Here is a 22,138-nt window from a genome sequence, read left to right on the forward strand (position 1 = left end):
TAGATGTGTTATTACAGCTGTAATTTCTGACTCTGTACAAATTGTACACGTAGGTTTAGACACATGAAAAAGTAACACACTCACAGAGACATAAAACACCTAGGTATAAAATATAAAGCAGTGTAGTAGTTACTAAAATTACATGCTCTCTTATTGCTACAGTGATTTTTGCTCTTTTTCTTTTTACTGTACCACATGTTGTTCTAAGCATATAATTTGCATAAATTATTCAAGTTTAAGAAAAATCCACACATCTTCACTTTAAGCTACTTATATAGTTAATATAAAACAAAAAAGGTTCTAAAGTATCTCTTTATTAAAAGAGAAATAAAAATGTCATTTGAAACTGGAATTCAGTGGCCAAATCCAAGGGCAGTGCACACCTTGTCATTCTGGTAGTAGTATGCCCACGCAGCGTAAGTGGAGGTTGGTGGGGTATTTGGCCCAGTCTAGAGATGGTCACCAGACCTGCATGATGCCCTATTGTCTGTTATTGTTCTGGTTTTGTCTTTAGCAAAAAGGACTATGAATGACCAAAGACTAACATTTATAATTTGTAGCAAAATTTGGTTTATGTAGAAACAAGCCATGTTTTGCATTTGGATAGAGATTTAAATGAATTAAAGCTAAAAATTAAAAAGCATGATGCTGCAACATCTGGTCACTTGTTGAAGACCTCACTTTTAAAGTGGTTAAGTTTGCACAATTTGTACTTTTTTCTTTTTTTTTTTCTTTTTTTCTTTTTTTTTTTACTAAACAGTATTTTTCCTTCTTTTATAAACCAGAAAAACTAAACTACAGATAAATTTTCCCTACCTTGAGCTAATGCTGCAGATAGGGTTGACAAAGCTGTACAGCGCAATCAAACATACTTACATCTTAGCTCATTGTACAGGTACAGCCATAATCAAGGCACAAAGATCTTCTACAAGTTATTTTTTTTCAATAAAGTTGTACAAAATAATACATTTTACAGTCTGTACAAGAATAATAATCCAGCAGTAAAATAAAAAATGAGGGGAGGGAAGAAGAAAAAGAAGGGAAAGACTGTGAGGACTACAGTCCAGATAATGATTTTTATAGCAGACGGGATCATCAGTGGACAAACTGAAAACAGTGTGTGGTTAACTCTTTCTGCAATCACAGGCCATACGCAGTTCAATTCATAAATGTCCATGGTTGTCTTTAGACCACCAAGACTGGTTTTAAAAATACCCTTCTGAAAGGTAGCAGTTGGTTTTTGCACTGTCTAGGTCTGTTGTAGAATTGTCAGTATTTCCGTTCAAAGCCACATTACAGTCAGAGAACCAAACTCAAGTGTCTGTCTTCAAACTTGGTCTGTGACTTGGCACCTTCTTTAGTCTGATGCAGTGAATGATACAAAGTGGAGATCACGGGTTATATGATTATGCCCACAACAGTGCTAAATTACCTAAAGTTTTCTCTCCCCAATTTTTGTTTTATGTTTTAAATTTTTTTTATCCCCAATTCTTTCAGGTGCTCCACATTCAGGGATTTTAATTAATTAGTTTTTATTTCCTTTTTTTTTTTTTTTCTTTTTTGTTAATAACAGTGTTAAGGAATCCTCATGGAAATGGCCTTTTAAGTGTTAGGGGCCATCTCAAACTGTCCGAGGGGTACAGAAGCAAGCTTAGAAGTGCTGCTATTGTCCAGCAAGGAGAAAAAGTTGAGGGGTGCAAATCAATGGGAGATTCAAACAGTTCTCTTCCACCCTATGTGGGCAAGGGTGGTTTTTTTCTTTTTTTTTAATAAGGAATAAGGAGTCCAAAACACAGAAAAAAGTGCTCTCCATCACAACAACTCGTATTGGCGAAGGTGCATGCGCTGAATAATGTCCCGACAGTCATTGAAAACCCTCCGGATGTTCTCTGTATCCACTGCACACGTGAAGTGAGGATAGCAATAGTGCCTTCCATCTCCACTTGCTGTGCTGATTCTCTGTTAAAAGCAAGAGATACTTGGTTAAAATAAAACTGACTGGGAAAAAACCCCCATGTTCTCAAAACTCAGATGAATGAAGGTTAAGATATGTGTGAGTTGTGTTTTCAAAGGGTGCAACTAAGTGGCAAAATGCCCACAATGTTTCACACACTCACCTAAAATATGAAATTTAAAATTATCAGAATTATACTGTGAGAAGGTCATTGCATGCTGGGGAATTTCCAAGTTGAACAAGAACTGAAGAAAGTGCTATTATTTATTTGCAGCTTTGATGAATTTAGGCACACAACTCCTACTAAGTTTGCCCATGAAGAAAGTGAGATTTTGCCTCCTTGTACAAGGCTTTTATCCCCAGTTTACGCTTATAGAAAGCATCCCTCAAAATTTTAGTTCACTCCATTTAAAACAGGTCCACAATTTGATTGTTATGCTCACCATTACAAGTAATTGTAATAATATTTTTTTTAAAAATAAAAATCTATGTCTATTACAGCTTCAGCTGTCTAGTAATGGGAAAGATAGTATGAAAAGAACATTAATATTTTACAAAATGATGCATCTTTTGATTAGTCTTTATCTTTGGAAATAATGCACAGAATAAAAATCTGGCCCCATTACTAACAGCAGGACTTCACTCATCATTCTATTGGAGGTTTCTTAACTCTCACCAATTCTTTTGCTATTTAATTATGTACTGTGTCAACAAACACACACCTGAAGACAGCTGACAGCAGTAAAGCTCTTCAGTGTAGCAGTGTTTTATGCAGTGTGGATGTTAAATATAAACAACACAAAACCTGACAGCATTTTGCAAGTATAGAAGGTGTTTAAGAGCTTATATTTGAGAAGAATCATGTAAGAAATACTGAAAGAAACGAAATACTTACAAGAAACTCATCTCTAATAAAATACTTGGCCCTTGTAACTCTGGGATCCTCACCAGGCTCTGGTGTTGCTGATTAATAATAAAATAAGTATCTCATTAAAACAGATGTTTTTAGATGATAGTGCCTAAAAAATCATAACCTGTTCTGTTTTCTGCTCATATATGATAGAAACATGCTTTGCAAAACTGACTATGAGATAGGACAAACCATAATATATTATATAAACCAGCAAGATTTCAGAAGAACAAAGGAATATCACAACAGTCATAGTACCAGGGATTTGTCAGGTTAGAAAAATTACTACAGATATGACTAGGGGAAATCCAGAGGACATATTTGTGATGAGCTGTACTATGGTCTACACCAGCAAAGTAACAGGATTTTGGCATGATTAGTTTATATTAATAAATTTCATGTATAAAAGACAGGATTCTTTCATTATTCATACCTAGAATTTACTATCACAGTTTGGGTGAAAGACAATGAAGATTACATCTATGTAGGAGTTTTTAAGTCTTAGCTGAAATTACCAAAAACATTACAAACACGATTAACAAGGAAATGATGAATTGCTAGTAAAACTTAAAAATCTTACCGTCATCTGGTGTAGTGTAGCGAGCAAATTCTGGAAAGTAGTCTTCAATTTTAGATTTCCCTGCCAAAACTTTCTCTGCTAGCAAATCTTGTTTATTCAGGAAAAGAATTACTGAAATGGTCCGTAGCCACCTATTGAAAAATTGAAACCAAACACTGAGAAGGCACAGATAGGACCATACAGAAAAAATAAATTAACCCAGTTCTGGAGACAACAGTCACATGACAAACTGTAATGATTTTGAAAGGTTCCTTTTTCACTGGAATCCAGTGGTGTAATTCTGGGCATACACACCTGGAGTTTGGTTTCTGTGCTTCTAACGTGGGCAACAAAAGTTGCCCACTTTCTACTGCTAATCCAAACATATCAAATAGGTGAGCATATCCACTTTTTAGTGCGGCTACTCTGTCACTGCTTTAATTACTTCAGCCTCAGTATGGCAACTAGTAATTTGTAACTCTCCAGAGTTTTCCTCAATTAGGTGAGTGTATTAGACATTAATGTAACAGGTAGGCAGTTGTGATCAAAGACTTAGCCTGTGTTATTTGCATCTCACAGTGCAGTCCATGTATGCTGCTGTTGTGGGTTCACCCTGGTGAGCAGCAAAGCACCACACAGCTGCTTGCTCACTTTTCCCCTTTGTGGGACAGATGATGATGAAAGGAAGAGTAAAAGTAAGAAAATTTGAGGGTTAAGATTAAAAAAAAAAATGTTTAATGAGTAAAGGATAAGTGGAAGAGAACAGAACAAAACAAGTGATGCAAAGGCAATCACTCACCACCTCCCATGAGTAAACCAATACCCAGCAAGATGGCTAACCCCCCTAAACCCCTCTCTTTTCCCCTTTATTGCTAAGCATGGTATTTTATGGTACAGAATACCTCTTTGGTTAGTTTGGGTCATCTGCCCACGTGTGTACCCTCCCAACCTATCGCACACCCGCTGTCTGTTCACTGTGGGGGGCAGAGTGAGAAACAGAGAAGGCCTTGATGATCTGCAAACACTGTTCAGCAACAGCTACAACATCAGTGCGTTATCAGTATTGTTTCAGTCAAAAGCTAAAACACAGCAACATAAGAGCTGCCATGAAGAAAATTAACTCTGTCCTAGCCAAACCCAGTACAGAAGTCTTGGCTATAGTGTAAAACAGGATTACTAATTTAAGTGGTATGAACAATGAAACTTCAATTCACAGACCTGTTGTTCCAGATACTCTTGAAGAGGTTTAGTGCTTCTTGAAGCCGATTGGTCTGATTGTCCTCTCGTATAACCATGTTGTAGCTACTGCTCGCCACCACAAATATGATAGCAGTCACATCTAAATCAAGAAATACACATTAGTTAATACCAAACTTTAGAGGAAATATCCAAGAAACCTGAAGTTCAATAAAAAGCTGCCAGACTTTCAGCTTCAATAAAAGAACAGGCTGGAATGCTATTGCTGACAGCTTTCTAAGTACCAGAAATAAAAGTGAAGAAACTATTAAAAATAGTATAGGCAGACTACAGAACAGAAGCTGACAATGACAGAAAATATAGCAAAGAAAGGAACAAAAGCAAGAGAGAGAAGCTGAAGAAAGCCAAGAGGAGAATTTAAAGAAGATGTAAAAGCTGTAAAGAAATATAGAAAGCAACTCTGAACTATCAAGAAAGGACAGGGAGGCCCTTGGGGGAAGACCTTGGGACAAATGGCACTTTTGATCATAAAAATAGTGGATTGCTGTGAATTCATGGTTAATTGCTCTAGTCCTCCTATAGTGTACTATACTGCTTAGAGGCCCCTATCTCTTTCCTGGGAGATATTCCCAGGATCACAGAATCCAGAACTCTGTGTTTCTGTGGGGCTGTGCTGCTCCAGACCCCTTACACTGACTTCCAGGCTCATCTACCTCAGCCATCAACAGCAGAAGAGCTGAGTCAGATCATGAGGTAACAGGAAGCGGAAGGCGCAGAGATAAAACCCAAACAAATCTGTTATTAATAGCACAGAAGAAAATATTGCACAGTAGTTCCACACATACATAAAGTGTTTAGGTGATACTCTGTGATGGTAACCATAGTAAAATACGATGAATTCTAAGTTGCATTCTACTTTATCTATTCTGTAGGATTTCATTGTAGATTTTCTACAAAAAGATAAAGATTTTTGCATAGCTTCATAAATATTTTGCTCAATCAGAAAAGAAAAAAAAAATTTTCACCAACCCTAACTTTAAGAAAACTTGTGTGGAGAAAGCTGTCACATCTGAACAGAGATACAGAGTAAAAGAAACGGCTGTAGTGAAGGTACATGCAATAGTTCAAGGATACACACAAAACTACCTAATCTAAACTGTATGGGAATAAGAAAATAATCACCTGAACTAAACTAATGGGGACATCAGTGTTATCTTCAGATCTTACAAAATGCCTAAAGATGTTTCAGGTCTTACCCATATCTAGGCTGGTACTATGTTAGCATTCTGAGAAATCTAGCTAATATGCAAGCTACTTAAATGAAGGTATTTATTTATATGTTTTCAGTAAGGGCCTTCCCCTTAGGGCTGTTTTTTGCAAAATTGTATTAATATGCATAGTTCCCCAGGAAAGTGAAGATTTTATAAACTCCATTATCAACTTTTCTGACAAGGGCATTTTGAGGCTACACTGTACAGTGCTGTATTACGTGCCATATGTGACAATGTGTCTGACAAGACAGATGTTCCCAACAATCTCATACTGCATCAATGGGTCGGTGCTGATTCAGAAAGAAGCACCCATAACATAACAATGTGGCTGCAATTACACACAAAAAAAATGATATTCTGATTTTATGCATATATTAATTATCCTGTAATTGTCTATTTTCTATAGGTATAAACATATGTAAACCATCACTTGGAAGACAAAATATAGCTTGGAATCTAACACTCAAATAGCTGGCAAATAATCCACGAACCTACCACCAAAAAAACTTAATGAAATGAAGAGAGGGAAGTTGAAGAAAATGGACAGGCTATATTAAGTTATCGAACTTGAATTCTTTTCCAACTACATTCTCCCTAAAGATATTCTATGCTGTTACAGAAATTCATGTGTCAAGAAAAATTCCATCCCATATGACTGTTCAGATAATTCTTTATCAAGCTACATGGAAAAGAAGATGGTTTTCACACAGTGAGAAAATTAAGATTGGCCATTAAAATTCTGCAGAGAACTATTTAAAAAAAACCCCAAGCGTAAGTTCTAATCATACCATTAAAACACTGGATCCATTTTCGGCGTTCATCTCGTTGGCCTCCAACATCAAACATACTAAGAAAAAAACATACATTGAGTCAGAATACATATTGTGTGGGAGTTTTTCACCAAGGCAAACAGAAAGTTTAGGACTTCTATGTCATAGAACCTAAAAGGAATTGCAAGATTATGAGAACCTGAACAGGTAACAGTCCCCCAACATACGCACACAGAGCTTTCATCACAAAATCCACCTACACTTGAAGGTAAGAAATTCTGGCACATGTACATCGCGGATTCATTCTCACCCTTACAAGATGACACTGAAAAAGGTCCTACAACCAGTTGTTTGCTGAAACAAGTATCACAGATCTAAATTCAACAAGACTAGATTACAAACTCTGCAGTTTTTGTTTGGGTCAAGCAATCTTTCTAACCTGGGACAGTAAAGAGAACATGCATTTTCTGTTACTTAGACGTACAAAGCTTTTGGTCAAATATGTCACTATCAATGAATCACACACTCAGAAAAGTCCTTAGTCAAAATACATTTAAAACATTTTGTTCTTTGTGGTTTAAATTAAAAGCAGAAAATTGCACACCAATTTGCATTTCTTTTTAAAGCCAGACTACTAAGTTAACAAATCATCAAATACTTGCTTTCTACTAAACATCAACTTGAGAAATACAGTAGTCTCAATGACTGTATGGTAGACTGTCCTCCAATTTACCCTGGTATTTGACTGCATTGTTTGTTTGTTTTTTTTTTAAAAGAAGGGTGAAGAAAAAAAAAAAAAGAAGAAAAAAGAAAAGGATACTTACTGAAAATTTACTTTATCCACCTGAAACTTGGTTTCAAAAATTCCTGATGTCAAAACTCTGCATCTGAGAAGATCCTAGAGCATAAAGGAAAAGTCACTGATTCAGCACTGATACTCTGTAATTCACCACACACCCAGCAATAGAAATAAAAACCTCGTACCCAGTGCTGACAGTGTATGCTGTACTGCAAAAACAGGGAACAGTGTTATGAAGCTGCATTTTAAGTTTTAATCTTGAATATGTGCACACACATATGGGTGTGCTCAACTTTTAAAGTACATATAATTTCACAAGCAGGTTGTAAGTGCCAAGCTTGGAATAGAAGGAAATGTTTACAGGCCACTTAAAGCACACGCAAGTGTTCAGAATATCACAGACCCATCTCTTGAGATTACACGATGCATTCACAGATTTCAGCGGGATTGTGGCACTAAACAGGATCTTTAAACTACCACCAAATAATTCCCAACCCCAGAAGATAGATCTCTCCCCCAACTGTTTAGTTCTTGGTTATTAAAAGAAATGTCTAGGTCTCTGAATTTTCCATTTTTTCCTTCAAAGAACAGGAGTTTAAACACTTAAATCTTTCAAGAACTGGGCTTTTCAAAGATAAAATTTAAAATCTGCTGTAGAGACAAAGATGATAATCAGTAGTTGTGAGCTGCAAACAACTGAAATTGTTGTAAGTGCTACAAAATCCTGTTAAAACAGAACTATTGGCTTTTATTTACTATGCATTGCAAAGCAGTGACAGCCATATACAGTGCCTAGTAGGTAACTGATCTAGAAGCTCATTTGCATAGGCTGCAGACTAATAGTCCAAATACAATTTACTGCAAAATACCACTTTGATTTCAGCTAAAGGTTTTATAATTTAGGACTTAAGTTTTGGTGTTCTTCACACCAAGTCTAGATAGCAGATAAATTGTAACATTTCCAGGAGACCCCTAGCCTCTGATGCAAAACTGATACTTGCTTTAGTTTCGTATCTGAAGATTAGTTCCTCCAAATTTCAAATATAATAACCTGTATTTTTAATATTTTGTTTCTTGTAAATGGAATTATTTCAGTAATAAGAAAGCCTTATTTATTAAAAAAAAAATCAGATTTAAAAAATGATGAATGATTAATTTATTCCTGAACTATTTTAAAGGATACAAACTGCTTTCTCCTCATGAATAATCTCTGCAGAAGTTTTGGGACATTAACATGTTTTTTGGTTATTTATCCTATAAAATTACACTAGATGCTTAACTGCATTATTTATGGGCAGAAAGTTAGGAATATACATGTGATTTTGGATTAGGGATTTGGTCCTAAAAAGATCCTCAGATTTGCTGTAACAAAATAAAAGCTACTATTCTTACTCTGATAAAAAAATAAAAACTCATAACAAGGTTATTTTTACAAAATCTGGTTTACAGTGGGAGCCAGGAGGCTAAGAACATACAAACCAACTCTGCATCAAAGAAAGTGCATGAAAGTTATTCAGCAAGGAGGATAAAACATTATAAATCATTCTTTCAAATGGATATTTGAGTTTTAGTGTCACAGACGCATGATTTAAGTCTTGAATCTAGGCAGATTTTAATTTCACAGTACATTTACATGTATAAACTTAATCTCAATCCAAATGACAAAGTAATTTTTACTGCAATACTAAATATGTACAGTATGTGGTAATACCTGTATTAGTGCCACAAATGGCAATTAGAAAACTAATGAGATGGTTATCCTCAGAGATGGAGGGGGCAGATAAACTGTGTAATTTCTTAATGAAACTTTCCTTACCTGGTCAGACGGTGTATACTCATTTTGTTTGACTATGTCAATCTTGTCTAGAAAACTGGGGAGAGGAAAGAAAGAAAGAGTAACTTTCCAGTATCATATCTGACAAACTATCTAATGCTTTAGTAACTGACGTTCCCAGATAAGATTTATTATATTTTAGCGCAGTCAGATTCTCAAAACGCTGAATAAACTTAAAACTGCTCAACGTACGTGCGCTAGTATGTAAACCATGCATTTCCTAGCACCACCCAGCAGAGGGCCAAATCCACAGTTTTATTAATCAGGTCTAGTAATCTTATTCCAACACCCTCCCACTCTGCTCCGTCCACTAACAAACATACAAGTAGTTTAATTTAGGTGATTTATTTGTATAAATTTTACAATATAATCTGCTACTGCTAACAGTAAAGCAATGACTCAAAGAATCATCTTTCAGGAAAATTACATGTAGGCAGTTTATTTTTTTAAAAAAATTATTGTTACTATAATTCTTTTAATAAATGAAAACCCTAAACCAATTTCCTTACAAGTTTAGTTAAGTGAGAAGGAATACTGATTTTTCTGTCAACTGTTGGTACCAGTTTTTCAGTTTACTTTCTGGAGAAGTAGCAGCAGTAGGCCAAATGGGTACAAAAGGATATATTTTATACAAATTCATTAGGCATTAGCTAAAGAGGATATCCTGGCATTTAAAAAAATGTTTTTACCAATTAACTGTAACTTCCTAATTTTCTTTCACTTCAACTCAAAGAGCAAAAATCTCAAGGAACCAATTTATTTAACTCTGTTTTATTGTGGTGTTACTGTGAGACTTGAAGACGTCACAGATCAGCAGCTTCAGGATGCAGGTTTTATGCTACTTGCACCCCCAATCACACTGTCCAACACCAAGGATGCAGCAGGGCTACACCATGGCTCAGACATCTTCCATTTCAGTATTATTAGGAGATCTAGCAATGCTTCTACAATTAAATTTACCTGTAACGTTAATGATTAATCACAGTCTTAAAATCAATATACTTTAAGTCTCCTTTTCAGTTCCTGTGCATGAATTTTCTTTAAGAAGCAGAAATCACAAAGAAAAGGTGAGTTTTCCCTTCCAATCCTTACACATTGGTAAGTAGGCTGGAAATGCATTAACTACAGTCACAGACAACAATTTAAAAGGGGGAAAAGGTAGCCACGTTCCAGATTCACAAATTGGAAACCAAACCCTCGTTAAAATCACTAAGGGTCTTAAGCTCTCAGTTTCAGCCCCTGCTTCCCAACTGACTTTCTAAAACTTTCTAATGAAGGGCAGGGGAAGGAGGAAAAACAACTGTATCTTAACAGCAGCTTCAGTGTAATGCCCTTTTCATCAGGAACTAGATGACCATCTTGTTTCAGAGACAAATGAAAAGTCATTTTTGTTTAGTCTGAATCACAGGATTTTAAACACATTAAAATGTATCCCAGTAAACATGCCACTAAAAATATGAGACAAAGTGTAAAGATCAATTTCTATCATTAAAGGTGACGTGGAGACATATACAAGAATAAAATTGATGACAAATTGTGTTCTGCAATTTGCAAGCTGGATTTTTTCCACATCTCTTCCAGGCTGTTAAGCAATTTTATTTTTCTTTTTTTTTTTAATCCAAAGGAAAAGAAGTAAAGCTCTTTGTTCAGTACACAGAGGATGTTAAATATGTACAACAATCATGAATTCCAACTAGTACAAGTGTTGCCGCATTATATTCTCCCCTAAAACCAGTTCCAGAATCACGTGGCAATTTCACAAGTTGGAGGATGTTTGAAAAACGTTCAGAACGTGACACGTTCACAAAGATATAAAGGTGATTACTACAATGACCCAGCCTTTCTGTACTCAGTTTATCCAAGCATAACATTTTATCCAAGGTTCCGCAAGAGGTGGATTTTTGGGTTTGGGTGTTATTTTTTTGTTTTGTTTTTAAACACTCTGCTAATAAGCTTAATGGATTTTGGAAACTGACAATTAGAAAATAACAACAAGATATTGCTAAAACCTGGAACTGAAAGTACAAACCTCTTACTGTTGTTTATGCAGACTATTTTTAGGCCTATGATTTCCTTGAAAAACATCAGCCACATAGGAGCAGCAGTACTGTACTTGAGATGAATTCCAATAGCAATGTTCATGCCAGGTAAAACAAGTTCGAATGGAATAAACATTTCTTCTTCCCCCAAAACAAGTTCCAACATTCAGTAACATCTGATACTCGTAACAATACTCATTCAAGAAGAAAGCCTTTCACTGCGTGATAGCTACCAGAAAACCTACCCTGTTTCCAGTTACATTTTAGGGAAAATGGAGCAAAGCAATACGTTAAATGAAGATTTCCTCCTGTGCATGTGTCTTTTCACAGAAAGTTGCTCTAGCAACTTTAGAAAGGGTTAAAGACTTTAAAAACCAGTTTGATTTCTCCTCAAACATAAAGAAAGGGGATTATTCTTTCAGCCGGTAACAGAAAAAATGCCTGTTAAGGAGGAAAGAGTAGCAGAAACTCAATCTAGTTTGATACACCTAAAATAAGGAGCAACAGTGGGAGCATGAGAATTCAGAAAAGATCAAATCACTATGTTCAGACTTCTAAGTCAATATTAGTCAAGACCAAATAATTTATCCAGTAAATTAAACTAATAATCAAGTGAGATGAGAACAAAGTCTGACTCAAAATAAAAACAAATTTGCCATCATTAATTTCTATTTTTAATTCTTGTTATGTTCTACCCAAAACACAGTACACTTCAGTACTACTTTGTGTGCTGAATTCACTGTTGTTATAGATCGTTCTAAGTCTACTGGAGATATGCCCATCTACTATTGTCAGCAATGAATTTCACAGGGAGAAAGAAAAGTGACCTTGGTGAAATAATTCAAATAAAACTGTCAAACCACGAAACCAAATTTTATACTGCAAGCAAGTCTTGCACCAAGTTACAAAGTCAGTTTTTTCTTCTGTAAAATCTTCCCAGAGATTATATGGGAAAGCTATTTTCCAGAAAGCAAATCATTCATTCAGCATCGCTGCCAGTTCTCACTTAGGGCCATATTCTGGACGTATAAAGCACTTTTGCCTGTGTTATAAAACATCGATACTGCTATGACCCGGGGGGTGGTGGTGGGAAGACTTCAGGTCATTAGCAACACTGGAGAAGAAGCATCTCTAGGACAGCAGTACATGTGTCCCTGAGGTATAAATAAAAATTTTGAACAATCTGAAATATAAAATGTGCTTTATTTTTGGGTCACTTTCTTCAGCTTCAGGAAGGAAAAAACACATGTGAAATGTTTTAAACAGATCTTTGTGAAGAATCAAATGTCTTTAATTTTAAGGGGTATACTAAGGAGGCAGTCTTCACAGAGAGACACACAGAGCTTTCCTTAACTCCTGCAACTCAAAATGTCACACACATATCTCAAGTTCTTTGCAAATTTTTAATAAGCCTACTGTGTCAAAACCATGTCCCATTTTTCACATCAAGATATATACCAGTTACTGATTTATTCTGGAGTGCTTTCACACAGAAAGAGTTGGTTTATCCCTATGTGGGGGGAATTTCCTGAATGAACAATGCTGCTGCCAGACTAAGAACTGCAGCCTGCACTCATTTTTCCCTGCTGAAAAGGTAAGTAACACATTAAATCTTACACCTCAAGGAACAACACAACTTCATCATTTTGGGAAGAATGGGGAGGGGGGAATCAGACTGCCTTTCCTTGAGCGTTTCCTGACAGTCTTTTCAATAAACAGTAACTTGAAATTCTACTCTTTGTGATCTGATGAAGTGGTTGGCAGACAAAAAATATTTTTTGCTTTGTGAAGAGCAGCTTTTGTTTTCAGTCTAGAATAACACTGGAAAGGTCTCTTCAAACTGACAAGACACCTATATTTGAAGAGTGTTATTTCCATCAGATTTTTTTCTTTTTTGTCAAGTCATAGCCTGGATTTGTACAAAAAATGTCCCTCTTAAAACACATTAAGATCTCACCTTTAGTGTCAGTAAGACACTGCAAATCAAGAACTCAGAACTTCAATCCCAACGAAATACAGCATTTGTTTACAACTCTCAACAGGAATACTAGAACTCTGTATTTGTGAAGTTTCTTGCCTCTGAAAGCCTCGAGGTATTTTACAGACAGTGAATCATACTCACAACTCCTGCCTGCCTTCATTCATGCTGCATTTCCAACCCCTGCCATTGCATCCTGAAATGCACACCTTACATCAACCCCATTTTAAAGGCAGGCACACAGGGAGTAAGTTAACTGCCCAGAGTCCCTTGAGTCAGTGGAAACTGAATTTTCATTTCCTCTGTCATGCGTGTATTTATATAAAGATATTACTAAGAATTAACCGGAATATTACTAAGAATTATCAAGATTTTACTAAGAATTAAAGTTGTATTTACCCTCATCACCTCTAAAATAGTTTTTAGAACTCAGATTTTATGTCCAAAAAGAAATTAATATTTGTTTACTGATCTTCCTATAGACCAAACTGTGCAAGTGCCCAGCAGATTTTTATTTATTTATCTATCTACACCCTATCAGGACTACAAAACTAACTCAAAGCTCTCTCAAGTAATTTTTAACTGAAATTTAACTCAACATTAATAGTGTTTATAAACAAGAGTGTATTTTTTATTTCTCAGAGCAGACGATGCTTTACTTTTACTTTACTCTCTTTTTAGTCCTTGCCAGAAACCTTTATGTTAATAACAGCTTCTTAACAGCTAAACAGTTAACTATTTGATAATTTTTTTCTTTAGCTATGCTGTATGTGCTGAAGCCAGAGTCACAAGATCAGTACAAAGACATAATACTCTCTTTAAAAGGGTATTTGAGCTGAGAAATACATGATGTACGTATTCTAACACAGTTTAAAAACATGTTAACACAGAAGAGTTTTCCAAACCCTGAAAAGCCAAGTCCGTTACTCTCAAAACCATGGCTTCCCACGCAGGCCAATACGCTGACAATAACTCCAGGGCATGGGGGTTATTTTCAGTTGCAAGCATGCATGTACACATCGACTGTCCCTCAAGTCTGTCTGCTTCTGTTCTTGGGAGCAAGCTGAATATTGAGGGGGGGAATTCCTCTTCCTTAAACTGGTGATAAGGATTTCTTTTACATTTCAGCGAGTTTGTTTTGCAAGAGAGGCAGAAGAGCAGGCAAAACTATAGGAATGATACAAATAAAATCTGCTAGTATTTGTAGTATCTTGCAAACACGGACAGTATACGAAACCAAACTTGTCGTGTTTTTCCTCAAAATGAAGTTAAAAAATAAAATTGGGGCATTAGTAGACTATTTTTTGTTTGTTTTTAAAGATATACTGATATTTTCTATGATATGTGAAGGTGGAATTTTTACCGTTAAGATAGTCACACAACACGTGCTACAAACATGTTACTGGACAATTAAAAATATTCAGAAAAGCACAGTTCTTTTCTCCCCCTAAACAAAACTAGATAGAGAAAGAAAATTCCATCAAAACCTCTGCAATTACTTTAACTATTTATCAAAGAAAATTGAGGGGAAAAAACCCCAAACTTTCAGAAAAAGGCACATAGGGACAGTACTGTAACAAATATTATTGTTATAATTTTGAGAACACTACATTGCATGTAAACACATCTCATATGCAGTAACAGAATTCTGCATGTCACTTCTCAGACATAAGGCCCTCATTCAAAACCAGATTTATATTGTAAATGAACTTAAAAATGTTGAATTGAACAGAAATAAAACAAAAGACAACTCTTTAGAAAACTTTCCCAAGAAGCTGCAAATATTTTCTTTAATTTCAAATTTCAAGTCAAACAGTTGTTAATGATTTCTTTATCGAAGTAGCAAGTCAAACAAAGATTTAAAACCAGGCTAAAGCTCAGAATTTAATTCTAGATAGTATTAACGTGTACATATCCCAGAAAAGTGATTTTGAGAGCGGCCCCAGCCGTAATTACAGAAGAACCTCGCAGCATTCCAGCCACTTGGAGGCGGAGGGGCACCATGGGTTTAATTTTGTAGCAAATAATGAGAAAGCTGAAAAGTATGACTCCATATATTTGGAATCATCTTGTGGTAATCAAGGTTACAGTTCCTTATATGGTGTGGAGAACATGAAGCACACACAAAAAATAGAATATTAAAACTACGGGGTATAAAGAACTGCAACTATTGCAAAACCCCCTAAACGTACCCTATCAGGCAGCAAAGCCCCCTTACTTTTGTGTTACCATGAAATACAAACCTTGCCCTAAAAACAAGGTTGGTTACGCAGCCGGCTTCCTCAACTGCATAATTAAAAAAGCGTAATCTGCTGGGAGGCCATGAGGCATGAATGAATTTTGGACAAATCCAGCAGAAGGCAGATCACCCCTGCAAAAACTGCTAGTGATCAAAAAGAGAAATGGGGAAAAGGTAGGAGAAAAAGAAAAATATATTTAAAGAAGTTGTAGTTGTCTCTCCCCCACCCCCCCCAGCCTGTCTAAAGTTAGTCTGGCTTAGAGGATGCACTAACTTTCCCAATCAGTTTTACATTACAGCACAAGTCCAGAAATAGCTCCCAGCCGCCTTGGCCTCTAGCACGGTTGCCATGACAATGGAACCACAGTGCTATAAATAGCTCATCAGCACCAAATCTTGTGAGACACATCTGGAATGGGGCCAGCCCAGCCCCAGCCTGACAAATAAAAATAGACACAGGCAGTTTCAAAGGCTGGAAAGGTACAATGGGGCTCGGCTTGTGTGGAGCGGTGGGCAGAGAAACGGTTTTGATTGCTTGTTAGCACGAGATTTATTTGATAGGAGATTGGGAGAAGTATAAAAGTTACTTTTATTGCATACTAAACAGAAAGTCTTTCTCTAAGGTCTACTTTTCTTTCTTTCCCCCTAGTCTGCAGCAAAACCATACTGGTTTTGAAACTGTAACAATGCAGTCTTTTGCCCACGAGACCGTTAAAATAAGGAAAAACAGAAGAAAAGAGATTTTCAAAACTTCCCCCTCTATTTCTGGACATTTTTGGCTCAAGTGTATGTAAGCACTCCTGCGAGTCTGACAGCCATCCTGGATGGGATCCTGCCCGGGCCGGAGCACTTTGCTCCAGTTAAAATCATTCACAGGCTCCTCAGTGCCTCCACAAGCCTGGTACGAGACGTGGCTCCCCGAACCCCTCTGCCAGGCTGCAACGACGGCTACTCTCCTCCTCACCCTCAACACCGTTGCTTCGGAACCTCACCAGGGAAAAACTGCAGCCGTGGACTACGCAGAGGTTACAAATCAGCTGTGTCTGCAACTCACGCCAGACCTGAGCCGTGCCTTCAGAGGTGGAAGGCAGAATCAGTAGTCGCGGCATAACCCAGCCCACTCTCCAACGGCTCTGCTTGACAAAACTGCCTTTTGAGCAAGCATTTTCTTTCACTTAGTGGGTGAGAAAATGTCGTATTTTTAGCACAGGCTCTTGATCAACCCATTCAATTACATCCAAATTATCTGTGTGGGAACAGAATGTTATGTCAAAAATGTTATTCAGTATATTTGTCAATATTACCCAACAGAAGACATTTGTATAATCAGGAGAGTCAGTATTTTCTACAGCACATGAAGGCAACAGTTCAGGAATCAGACTGAAGTAGTAAAGACTTTGCTATTTCACAGACACTGGAAATAGTAGTCAGTGTGATATAACACAGTGAACACCACTCCCAAAATATAAAATCTTAGTTGCTCTATCAAAAACCAATAGAGACTACAGATGGTAATCAAAAAACTGCAACTATAATAAGCATTTAAGCCACAGTAAAATATCTTCCGTATGCCATAAAGGCACCGTGCACACACTCCACACAAACTGCACCATCAGCCCACAGGATTCCTTTAGGTCCCTACATGGATATTTTCATTTCTAAAAATTGTAGAGTAACTTCCATCCAGGCTTAAAGCTGTATGTAAACTTCCCTCCCCTTCCCCCTTCCTTTTACCACATCCAGTTTGCTCATTTGCCATCTGAACAATGTATGCTTCAGAAAACAGCAGTTTTCACAGAGGTATTTTAGAAAATGTACTTTATAACATGCAGTGCAGTGCCATTCAGGATTTACTGTTTTTTATAAAGATACTCCAAAGTTAGTTTAAGAGACTATAATCAAATGCAAGTTTTGATTTAAATTATATAAAAAATAACTATGTATTAATTTTTTCCTCCCTTAAGGAAGCAATTCATAAATTATTATGAGATAGCCCCTTCTGGCTCAATGACAAACTTTCCAGTTTTATCTGTGAGAAAGACGAGAGGAAGAGGGCTGTAGAGCAGAAAACCCTACAAGGTAACCCAAACTCAGCCAACACTCCAGCCCCTTGCTGGAGGGGCCTCCACAGCACCCCCAGGATGCCTGCCAGATCCCCTCTGCCATTAACTCTTCATTTTGACTAGATGCTGCCTACAGATCCCTCCTCCTCCAGCGATGGCTTTGGAGGGATGCCTCCCCCAAGCAGATGATCTCTTCTCCTTTATGCTTCCAACTGACCGGGGACGCATTTTATCCTGACCGTTACAGCCACCTGCCTGGGACCGTACTCAACTACCGGTTTTCAAATGAAACCCATCCCGTCCAGCTTCCCCCCGCCATAACCGACACAAACCCCAAACACTTGAGGCTCCTCCAGCTGCCTTCATTCCTACTTTGTGAACTTGAAGTATTTTCACACTCTCACAACTACCAAAACAACTCACTACCAAGTGCCTCCAAGGCTCACTCTGCAATACAAGCCTGTATATGTCAAATAACTTCAGAACAGTCCCTCACCCCGCCCCAGAAAATTACTTCACCATGCCAGGAAGAAACGTAAGCTGATCCAAGGCCAAGGTTGGGTACAGAAATGAAAGGTAACAGTACGGATGAGATCACTACGTCGTGATCTGATTCCAGGGCAAGCCCGGGGCAGGAACATGGTGTGAGTGAATGGAGGGGAACATGGCGCAATCCCTAATAACTTTTTCTTAAGTAGGCTGCAAAAGATGACAAAAAACGTGGGAAAACCAGCAGCAATTAAGTATTCACTTAAAATTTCTCACTTCACTTTGACTTCTGTCCCTCTTCTCCAACTTTTTTTCCCGAGTTTTAGTGGGTGAAACACACCAGAGACTCAGATTTAACCAATGATCATGTCTCTTGCAAAACACTATCAAATCTATCGCTTTAGACATGAGATGTTATCTCTTCTCTCTACACTTTAAAGCAGTTGTTTGCCTGCCTTAATTTTTAGTGTTTAATCAGTGTTTAAAATAAAACAAGCAGCAAATTAATCTGAAATCAAAGTATCAGTGATCTCTGAACAATTCATGCATTATGGAGAGCAGAATGAAAGGCAAGTAGTATGTTGGGCCTGGAGAGTTCCCAGGGCAATCAAACCCCAGGCACGAATTGGGAATTGGGCATGGTGAAGGGGAGAGTTGGTGTGGCAGCATGTTTCTGTGACTTACCTGCTGCAAATTTTCCTGATGCTTAAAATGGTTTTAACTTCCTGTGACTCTCAAAGACTGTCATCTTCAAGAATCAAACTCATAGGTACTCTACTCTGTACACTAACTACTACAATTTTTAATTTTATGCAAGGAATGAAAAGCTGAAGCCTAACACTTAATTGTAAGAAAATAAAATTTTTTTTTCCATGGTCTTTGCTATCTATAAAGCCATCAAGCTGAACTAGTGAGAACTTAAAGTATGGTTGATAGTGAACTTCTCTCTCACTCTGCCCCTACTTAAATACCCATATTCTTAATATTTTTTTTTCATGGATGTTTTCTAGAAAGTAGAAAGAGGTCTACATCTATGAACTAGGTCAATGATCTTTCTGTTGTAAGCTGTTTTTAATTGTAAGCTAAAGCCACAGAACTTATATACAGCAGAAGAAACCAACATGACTGCATCACTCCTGTGCTCTGTGGAGGCTGAACTTGGAAGGAAACTTTAAATTTAGTGATTTTTCAAAATCTATTTAAATCAATCAGGTGCAACAGGGATCTTCAACAGGTTTAAGTGTATTTGCTGCTAACTTAGATTAAGAAGACTGTTTAAGCAAAGTCATTTACGTGAAAATCAACATGAATAATTTTTAATGGGATTAAAGAGTTCCTCTACAGAATATAAATCTGTTTGAAACCTCCCCGACATCTTTGAATGCAAATCAGCAAACGAATGCTTGCTTCAATTTCAGATGTCATTTTTTATGTCAACAACCTATGCAATTTGTGTGTCCCCTACTATAGGCTGCTCTGAGCAATTAAAACAGGTGAACCTAATGGGATATCCTTTCACTGTGTTTCCACAAAGTATTTATATGAACCTTGTCCTCATGGTCTTTAGCTCCCTCCAGTGCCATCAAATCAGTAGAATTGCTTTCAGTTGATTATGACCACCACATAAATACAATTTTAAAATTACATTATAAAGACAAAATCAGTGACATCACTAATAAATAAAATAAAAATTATGATAATAATTAAAAATGTTGATAAAAGTGTATTCCCTCAATAGCTGGGACCAAAAAACACAGCCAGAAAGTTAAAAAAAAAAAAAAAAGACAACCAAAGTCCTAGATCTGAAGTAGGAATAAAACTATACTGACAGCCACAAAATGATTTATAAGCATTATTTATTGCAATCTGCACCATGTCCTTCAGATGATAAAGGAAATAAAAAAATACTTCATATAAGTTTCTGTAATTTGAAGAAACAGAGCTATCTGCAAAAAAGGACAATCAAAGGTTCAGACAGTTCCCACATTTTTCAGCTTGCGTGTGGCTTGTATAACCTACACCCCAAACACACAGAATGCAGAACCAGGCACTTCCCCAACCTTCACTCACACACATGTTGTTTGTGGTAACATCAATAATACATAGTCACTGACTATGGAATATTTCCCAAAACTGCATTCAAATATTTCGTGCTTTTAAGCTTACAATTTAAGCAAACACCTCACAGAATACCTTTACGAAGGCTCACAAACAGCACTAATTTAGCAAGTGACACAATATACGATTTTAGAATATTTTAAATAAAATATTTTGGCCCTTCCCTCTCTCTTCCCCAATGACTTGCTAACTTGACTCAACTTATCCTGAAGCAGAATTTTAATCATTATAAAAATATGAACTCCTTTAAATCTCATCTCTCAAAACAGAAGACTGGCTATAAAAGACCTTAAAAATAGTATTAAAAGCTCTAATAATTCAAATGTCTGTAAAACAGATGGTAGGATATACTTTATACTTGCAAAACGTATTTTAACATTTGCAAAATGTATTTTTTAATGTGGACTTTTCTAAGCTGCGTGCTTTTAAGATTAAAATAACAGAGAATTTAGAATGAAGTGTGCACAGGAAAAGTAAAATCCCTGACAAGGCACAACCTTAGCCTGTTTCCTCTCTCAGCCAAGAGTCACGTCTGCTGGTTTCAGCACAGAGAGGTTTTCCAATGCAGTTCCCTGACTCAGGGGCGAGCAGTCAGGTGCTGCAAAACATGGAACCGAGACAGGACTGGAGTAGGTGTGCAGAGATGTGTGGGGGTGATGGATGTGTCTGTGTGAGAAAGAGTTGTGGGGTGAGTGCACAGGATAAAGGAGGCAATGGGAAATTTTGGGAGGGCTTTTAAAATCCTTTATTCTCTAACTAGCTTAAGACAGTGCTACAATGAGGAAGCGATAATACAGCTGCTTCAGGAAGAATTAGTTCTTTCAAACTACCTGTAGTGACTCTATTTATAATTACAGTTACATAAAAGCATTGTAATTACCTAAACAATTACTAAATATAATATTCAGAGAACATAATTATTTAAGTATTGTAACTTTTAAAACCTTCAATAGCAGAAGCATCTTGAAATGGAACCTTATACCCAGGAGAATATTAAGATTCAAGAGGTAGTAAAGGTGACACATACATAACCACCCACGCAGTCTCAGCATCCTCACTGGCCTCCTTGCTGGCAGACTTTACGTGGAGGCCAAGGTCTGAGAAAGGCTGGGCAGGGAGTTGTCTCCTACAGCCCCATCCTTCCCTTCTGACATGGGTCTCTGTGCTTCCAGGCAGTGCCAGAGCCTTGACCACAAACCACCCTTCCACCGGGGGTTGAAGAGAATCTCTGCGCTGAGATATACCGTACAAAACTCTGCTAAATTTAAGTTATTGCCATGTTCTCTGGAAACCTTAGCTTTAACACCCCCTTTCCTCAGGGTATAGGTGGAAGGAGAGAGAGGAAAAGAAGTATTTTAGCCATTATGGTTGCAAAGCAAGTATAAAAAGGTGCGATGAGCTCTACCTATGCAGGTAGCATGAAACACACTGAGAAGTGGAAACAAATCTCATCTCAGTGGGCGTTAATTCTGAAACTCCAGTGATGCTGGTTTATGCTTCTTTATTTTAACATACCAAAAAGAAAATATCACAAAGTTATGAATAACAACTCATTTTTGCACCACAAGTGGGTGGACTCCCCACCTCCATACACTCAATCACAACCGGGCAGCAGGGAATCTGAGGGAAAGAAAAGCCAAACTGAAGAGCCCAAGGTGTGCCTTCAAATTCCAGAAAATTTCCAAATTCCATTGGATTACTAAAAGCTGTAAAATTCCTGCAGAGGACACACACATCTTGCCCATCTCTTTGTCTGCAGAGGGCAGTGTCTCATGTTTGCATTTTAAATGGCTGAAACCCTAAACCTAAATTATTTATTAACAGATTAAAAATTTCCTCTTCTACATGAAAGGAACATTTAAACAATCTTGGGAGAAGAACTGAACTAAACCAGACACTAAAAATCACGGGTAGAATT

At 37.1% G+C, this 22,138-nt stretch overlaps 1 protein-coding gene across 1 annotated transcript in view; it reads right to left on the minus strand.

The window, feature by feature from the left end:
- GNAS (GNAS complex locus) overlaps positions 1-22,138 on the minus strand; it is a 120,888-nt gene continuing 98,750 nt past the window's right edge. Inside the window, exons 7-13 of the mRNA XM_026862308.1 lie at positions 9,277-9,331; positions 7,486-7,559; positions 6,680-6,738; positions 4,642-4,762; positions 3,445-3,575; positions 2,850-2,917; positions 1-1,959 (exon numbers count right to left, since the gene is read on the minus strand). Of these exons, the coding sequence (XP_026718109.1) occupies positions 1,813-1,959; positions 2,850-2,917; positions 3,445-3,575; positions 4,642-4,762; positions 6,680-6,738; positions 7,486-7,559; positions 9,277-9,331 (655 nt within the window). The 3' untranslated portion in view covers positions 1-1,812. The remainder of the gene's footprint in view (positions 1,960-2,849; positions 2,918-3,444; positions 3,576-4,641; positions 4,763-6,679; positions 6,739-7,485; positions 7,560-9,276; positions 9,332-22,138) is intronic.

Source organism: Athene cunicularia (genome assembly GCF_003259725.1).
Source record: "Athene cunicularia isolate RWA chromosome 20 unlocalized genomic scaffold, athCun1 chr20_part1, whole genome shotgun sequence".
In the NCBI taxonomy this organism is placed as follows: Eukaryota; Metazoa; Chordata; class Aves; order Strigiformes; family Strigidae; genus Athene; species Athene cunicularia.